General features: G+C 30.7%; 1 protein-coding gene across 2 annotated transcripts in view; it reads right to left on the bottom strand.

Annotated features, from left to right (window-relative positions):
- Positions 1-1,437: 1,437 nt before the first annotated feature.
- The window catches only part of LOC139492065 (circularly permutated Ras protein 1-like), a 30,735-nt gene continuing 24,153 nt past the window's right edge, over positions 1,438-8,019 (bottom strand). For both annotated transcript variants that reach the window (XM_071280188.1, XM_071280189.1), the window contains 5 exons: positions 7,825-8,019; positions 7,017-7,143; positions 5,989-6,094; positions 5,376-5,513; positions 1,438-4,304 (listed from right to left, as the gene is read on the bottom strand). In XM_071280188.1, coding sequence (XP_071136289.1) covers positions 4,185-4,304; positions 5,376-5,513; positions 5,989-6,094; positions 7,017-7,143; positions 7,825-8,019 — 686 coding nt within the window. In that variant the 3' untranslated portion in view covers positions 1,438-4,184. The remainder of the gene's footprint in view (positions 4,305-5,375; positions 5,514-5,988; positions 6,095-7,016; positions 7,144-7,824) is intronic.

Below are 8,019 nucleotides of genomic sequence, written 5' to 3'. Positions count from 1 at the left end.
TATATTGAATACATCATCTGACTTTGAGCAGCTCAGTCATTGCTCTTATATTGAATACATCATCTGACTTTGAGCAGCTCAGTCATTGCTCTTATATTGAATACATCATCTGACTTTGAGCAGCTCAGTCATTGCTCTTATATTGAATACATCAACTGACTTTGAGCAGCTCAGTCATTGCTCTTATATTGAATACATCATCTGGCTTTGAGCAGCTCAGTCATTGCTCTTATATTGAATACATCATCTGACTTTGAGCAGCTCAGTCATTGCTCTTATATTGAATACATCATCTGACTTTGAGCAGCTCAGTCATTGCTCTTATATTGAATACATCATCGGACTTTGAGCAGCTCAGTCATTGCTCTTATATTGAATACATCATCTGACTTTGAGCAGCTCAGTCATTGCTCTTATATTGAATACATCATCTGACTTTGTGCAGCTCAGTCATTGCTCTTATATTGAATACATCATCTGACTTTGAGCAGTTCAGTCATTGCTCTTATATTGAATACATCATCTGACTTTGAGCAGTTCAGTCATTGCTCTTATATTGAATACATCATCTGACTTTGAGCAGCTCAGTCATTGCTCTTATATTGAATACATCATCTGACTTTGAGCAGCTCAGTCATTGCTCTTATATTGAATACATCATCTGACTTTGAGCAGCTCAGTCATTGCTCTTATATTGAATACATCATCTGACTTTGAGCAGCTCAGTCATTGCTCTTATATTGAATACATCAACTGACTTTGAGCAGCTCAGTCATTGCTCTTATATTGAATACATCATCTGACTTTGAGCAGCTCAGTCATTGCTCTTATATTGAATACATCAACTGACTTTGAGCAGCTCAGTCATTGCTCTTATATTGAATACATCATCTGGCTTTGAGCAGCTCAGTCATTGCTCTTATATTGAATACATCATCTGACTTTGAGCAGCTCAGTCATTGCTCTTATATTGAATACATCATCGGACTTTGAGCAGCTCAGTCATTGCTCTTATATTGAATACATCATCTGACTTTGAGCAGCTCAGTCATTGCTCTTATATTGAATACATCATCTGACTTTGAGCAGCTCAGTCATTGCTCTTATCATTAATGCCAAATGCTTATTAGATAATCACCAATTATTTATTTAGAATACTGGCTTGACCCATCCAGGGATCAAACTAAAAACCCTCTTAACTAAATATGAGAAAATTATTACAAGCCCACAGAGGCTAATCTCTGATCCTAGCAGCTATGACTATCACTATCCATGATATATTTTTGTAAATTTAGAGAGTTCTGTACTATTTTAAATCCATAGAACTTATTTTATTATCCAAATAATCTAATAAAGGTTACCAATTTTAAACTGAAAAAACTTATTCACATTCAACACGTTGTTTTTTTTTTAAAGAGAACATCATAAAACACAAAATAAATTTTCAACAAACTTTATTGTAACATATTCATTAATTATTACATGCATGTCAAATTAAAAATATAAAACTGCGTTCCCTGACATACTTTGATATAATTGTGAATGTGTTGGATATTCAAAACATGTAGGGTATTTTGCTTGGTTGTCCTACATTAGTATAATGTATACAATCTGAGGTCCTCAGAATGATTAATGTGTCTGTGGCATATTCATAAATATTGTCTGTGAAGTAGCAATTACCAACTAAAAAGAAATTGCCACAAAAATATGAAGTTTTATATATTATAATGCAAAAATTCAAGACAGAAGATCAATATGTGGATGATCTATAAGACACAATGTTTCTTATGTTCATTCTAGCTGATATTGTCATTCAGATAAATCTGTAGGTTGTGTTAAATTTGGTTAATTTGTAAACACACTCAACATTATTTTAAAAACTTTTAGTATGTATTAGAAGAATTAAATATGAAATTTGAATAACAAATAAAAAAAGCAATTGAATCAGTGCCTATACAAATATAAGTTAATCAATAAATAAGTAACAAGCAAAATCCATTAAAGGGCAAATTGTCCTTTGCACAAAATCAACACATCAAGATATTCCCTGATAAATTCAAAATAAAAATTTTTGAAAAGGGATTCAATAAATATGTATGTGTGCTTATATTTGAGATATAACCATTTGAAGAAGTAGAATAGTTTGTGTAGAAAAGAATGTGTCTGGATTTTTATATTACATATATGGGATGACACTCATGTTGTAATATATGAAAAGCAAGTAGAAATTTCTAAAATTTGAAAAGAGTTTATTTGTCTATACCTGTCCTCTACATTTGTATCTAAGAATCTACCATATATTTTGTAAATGCTCTTTTCAGATCAATTGAACTATAAATTTGATATGCTCAAATTTGAAATGTTATCACTAGCAAAACAATAGAAAAATATATGAACTTCACATGCATACAAAAATTAGTATAAAACACCACATATATCACAATATATTATGAAAATTTAAAACAGGTCAAAGGTCCTACAGTTAAGTATGTGAAACAGGTGCATATAAAAAAATACAAAACTTAAAATAATGTTCAAACAGGTAGAGATATGATAACATAAATTTTTACATTTTTAACAAATTTATTACCAATATTGATATAATATACAACAAAATGTAATATCACAGACAAAATAACAGTGATTAGATAATACATACTGGTGAAAACAAAACCATATTGTAAATTCATCAATTATTGTAGTGAATTTTGAAGAAAAAAATTGTGATAGGATCTGAAAATTCAATATCTGATTTTTGTATTTTAGGAATAATGTTTCATCTTTAATCAAATTTTATTTTTTCATTTTAGAACTTATCAACATATTCACACACATTAGTTTCTGAAATTTACTGTATATAAACATTTAACAACTTCAAATAAAATATAAAAAGATAAAATCAAACCTAAACCTTTTAAATAATTTAGTAATGCAATATTAGGCCAATTAAAATTAATTGATAGATTTTCATCCCCGCCCGCCCCTCTGAAATCGTCCCGCCCCGATTTTTTTATTTTGCAAAATTTACGATTTCCGGATTTTGTTCATTTCCGTTACCGGTAACCGTCAATAATTTCTTTTCATTCGAACTTCCTGTTTATAAAATTTCGGTTTTCATATTTCTTGTTTCGAGTACTTTAAAACGATTATGTTGACAAATTCTGCTGCTCAATGATGACAGTATCATCTACGGAGAATATAGAAAGATTACCAGAAGGGCATGAAATATTCGGGTTACGAGTATTAAATACGCTGTGTCCAACGCAAATCGCGGTATGTCACAAATTGGTTTCTTTCATCAGAAAATTGTGGATTTATTTAATAATACATTGACTTTGTGTAAGCAAATTTGGGCTGTGAATGATTTCCAAAGTGCAAGAATCGTGGAACAAATTGGTAGAAAAAAAAGAGTTCAAAAAGTCAGCAAACATACACATTGTGTACTAGAAAACCCTTAGATTTACCTATGCCCATGGCTATTGTTTTTGTTTAAAAACACAAAATACCATTTATAATGTAATTATATATATGTCACTTCTTGCATAACTTGAGAATCTTAAAAGCGCCAACTTTACTATTCCTGGCAACACTTGTTTGAGTGTTCATTTGATTCATAATACTTGTGCTGCATACCATTGCATTTGCATAAGTTTATGGGGACTACAAACCCTCGCTTAGAGAGCAAAATAAATTTGGAGTTGGTAGTCAAATGAAGAGAGAATTTCTCCATAGTTTTACTGTTTGCTGAAAATATGTTTCTAAAGTAGAAATTGCATGCAGAACAGTCCCCGTTGCAAATCAGAGATGTTTATTCAAGAATTATGTACGATTCTTTATACATGTTTAAACATTTACATGGTATAAGCTTAATTTTGTAATTATAACACTTGCATATATATGAAGTTCAAGCCACAAGAAGGTTTTAAATTGAATAAAATTTAAAAAATAAAATCCTCCCACCCGCCCCATTTTTTTCAAAACTTTGGATGAAAATCTACTAATTAATTTTAGTTGGCCTTATAACAGTTTAACAATTATGCAATATTATTATAGTTCAACATTTTAATTCAATCAATTTCAACAGGGAAAAAAATATTTCCAGTGTTCTTGTGCATCAAAACATGCAGTTACAATGTACAATATATTCCATTATGTCTTTCCATTGATTATGAGTTTGATGTTTTTTATATCTCCTCATCACTATCAGAGTCCTCCTTTTTACTGGGTTTAAACTGTGGTTTCTTTACTTTTTGCTGGTATAATTCAACTGAGAATGAATCTGACATATCCCTAGATCTCATAGCCTATAAAATATTAACCAATCATTTATGCTTTTATAATATATTGCACAAAAAAATAAATGTTATTTAAGGTATCAGAATACAGTGTCAAACATATCTGAAAAGGGCTTACAAAGTCTTTAGTATCTGGTTGCAAACTAGATATGAAGTTGTACTGTTCTAAAGTTTGAGGAACAGGAAAACAGTCAGACAAAAACAATAAGCTCATTGCTTATAAGCATATTAAAATATTCAATGTAAACAAGATAATGGGATTCTAAAAAGTTCTCCAATCATTACTGTTCAGATACTGACTAAATTCAAAGTCAATCTGTAAAGCCGTACCTAGAAAAATGTGACAAAAGTATTTGATGGAACATTGGTCGTCCGGACAATGTGATGGCAATATATCCCACACAACTAGTATTGAGGTTAAAACTGGGGGTGAAATGCTACAAAATGTAGTTTTATCCATGTATCTGTTAACTTGTGTGTCCTTAGTCAAAAACCTCCTCAGTGACTGCCTTAAGTTATATCAAAATGGTTTTGTAGTTTAAAGAAATTTGATGTTGGTCTTGGGTAGTGTTGTTACATTTTATTATGTAATTATAAAATTATCTATCTAAATAAAATGGCTTGGTGTTTGTTCTTATTTTTCTTAGCCAATATCTTTTTGAACAGTACCAGAACTCATCATACTATGGATTTACTTATTTTCACAAATTTTGGATTTTGTTTTGTTTTTTGGTTGAACTCTCAAGTTCATTGGTCTATTATATGTGGGTCTCATTTGGGTCTAAGCATGACGTGGGATTGTTGATTTTTTTGTAAGCGTGACACATGAAAGTCAAATTATTGTGCCGTGAAAATGGGAAATGAAGTCTAGCGGGACACAGGAAATTACCAAAAAATGAGAATTGCTTAGATACATAGTGTAAGCGGGATATGGGAATCTGACACAACAGTAAGCGGTATCCGGAATCAGAACCCCCCAATAAGACCCCCTTATACCTACTGAATCTATAAAAATCAGTACTCATCAATTATTATAAATATATGATATACATTTATCTAGAAAATTATGAAAAGATTTACCTTCTTTTTCTTGGCTTTGAAGAATCCTTTAGATTTAAGAGAAGCAGGTGGAGCTGACATACTGGAGCTTGGTACTGGGTTCTCGTCATCTGATCCTTCTGAGTCACTTCTAGTCCGACCAAATAATGCCACCTCTTTCTACAAGTTAATTACAGATATTCGTCAGTTGATTATTTGTTCCATTTTCAAACATATCTTACTTTAAATAAGTCGCATATTTTTGTATAAGGATTGAAACTGGCCATGAAAGATGCAAATTTTTAACATCAATTTTTCTTTCATCGTCAGTTATTTTTTTTTCCATTTTCTATCAATTATGAGACTGGAAAAATGACTCATTGATTTTAAGAAATATTTAAAATCTTAACTACAGTAAGAATATTAGTAGCCTTCTTAAATGTTATTTAACAAAATACTTAAAATTACTTCATGTGATCAATTTTGTTGCTATAAAATTTGTTAATTTTAGAAAATTTCTGAGATGCATTATATTAGTATTTAGAATTAATATAGGAAGTGACAATCTAAAAACTTTCAAATTTTGTCACAAATGGTAGACCATGTCCCTTTCAGTTAAAAGAATACTAATGACATAATTCAGGAGTAACCTTACCTTCTGTGCTACATTGACTTTGTTCTCCAGTTTAGAAACAGTTGAGAAGATATTATTATACATTTCTCCTGCTTCTGATCTTGTTTCAGATCCTTTAGGACATGATCTGAAAATATACAATAGATAGTTAATTTTCCCATATTGTCTGATAAAAGCGCAGCTGGATACAACAGCAGAGGTCCAACCCTGAACAGTTGGGGCAAAAATGGACACAATATTCCCTCTAGTTACAGGTCTGAATTTGGATTATAATTAAAAATATTTGACACATAATAAGTTTTTGACACGGAACAACTGTAGTCAAAGAACTAAGAATTGGATAAAGAAATAGAATTTATATTAATTTTTTTGCTTTTGTGCAATACACTATGCTTTTGCGAATTGCTTCCCCCTCTCCCCCAAAAAAATCAAACTAGAAAAATGTCCATTTTGGGCCCTTTTTTGGTGCCTAAGTCCTAAACTGTTGAGACCATAACCATTCCCAACCTTCTTTTGGTGGTTATAAACCTTGCGTTTACATTTCATAGCTTTCTATTTACATTTACTAAAGTGATTGTTCAGAAACCAATTGGCCTCGGAGGACGACGATGACGACAACGAAGACGACGACGAAGGCTAAGTGATACCAATATACGACCGCAAAACTTTTTTGCTGACGTATAATTTTTTTTATTTTTTTTTTAACATGCATGACAGTGACATGAATTATCTTTAATCTTTTTGGGACTTTCACACATTCAACATGACAGAAAATGCATTGGCTTACATTTTTCTAACTTTAACAAAATTAAATATTGATTTTTAAAAGGAGGTGTGTCAGAGATAATTCAAACAATACAGACATATATAGTTACACATTTGAAAATAGTAAAATTGCTTATTTAGATCTATAATTCTGTAAGCTATATAATTCAGTCTTTACTGAAGTTCAAAGATATTTTATTACACACCAAGCATGAATGTCTACATCAATATATATGGCTATGCTTCCAAAACTAAATAAAAATTGACATAGAGAGAACATTTACTTTTTATGTCTCCACAAGAGTCTTTGGTTCATCATAGCCTTTGACCTTGTATCTGTGTATCTTCCTTCTAATGCTAATGAGGCTGTTGATTTTTGTACATGAGCTCCAATTACCTGAACATTGGTTCCTTTCAAATATAAAACAGAAACCTTTTAAAAACAGAATAATTGATTGTGATAAGCAAAATTTCAAATGAATATACATCTATTTATCACAAAAATAAGTACTAAGAATATGAAAGCTTCCAGAATAAAGTGTTCATGGGTTATGTGCTCTAACCATTGTTTCAATGATTATAGCACTATTGTTAGGTGGTTTAAAGAAAACTAAATTTTTTTGGGGGGAAAAAACAAGTGAAATTGGAAGATTTTTTTTAGTTGAAAACATTATAAAGGGAGATAATCTAAGTTATTCTTAAAATACAATTACAAATTATCTCCCATTCATATCAAAATAATTCAGTACAAAAATAATTAAAGATATTAAAAAAAAAAATAAGCATGCATATGGCATCAGTTAGAAAAAAAATCTAATAATTGACCTTACAATAGAATAATGTTTATTATCAAAATTATTTGTCATTATGAAATAAGTTTTCATATTCTTTTAAATAGAGTTCCATATGAAAAGTTTTTATTTTACTATCAAGACTTTCATCATTTCAATAAATTAAAAAATTTCAGTGGTAATATGTGCATTTTGATATGTACAGACAAATGATATCCAGCTGGCTTGACCACATGGTTGACATTTTGTGTGGATATTTGAAGATGTCTCTATGATAAAGGGGACTGTAACTTAATCTTACTTCCTTCAGCTTGTTTCCTATCTCTTGTTATAGGTTTAGTCTGGGTTAATACTCTCAAAGCTGTTGCTCCTTCTGTGTCTGTGTATTTTATCTGTAGCTGGAAGGGTAATTCATCAGGTACTTCAACTTTAAACTTTGACTCTTGATCTTTAGGAGCACTAGCACCTTCAGTGGATGGCACATTATCTTTTGAAT

This window comes from Mytilus edulis, chromosome 10, assembly GCF_963676685.1.
Source record: "Mytilus edulis chromosome 10, xbMytEdul2.2, whole genome shotgun sequence".
Classification (NCBI taxonomy): Eukaryota; Metazoa; Mollusca; class Bivalvia; order Mytilida; family Mytilidae; genus Mytilus; species Mytilus edulis.
The sequence above is the reverse complement of the archived record's forward strand: the minus strand, read 5'-3'. Positions and strand labels throughout refer to the sequence as shown.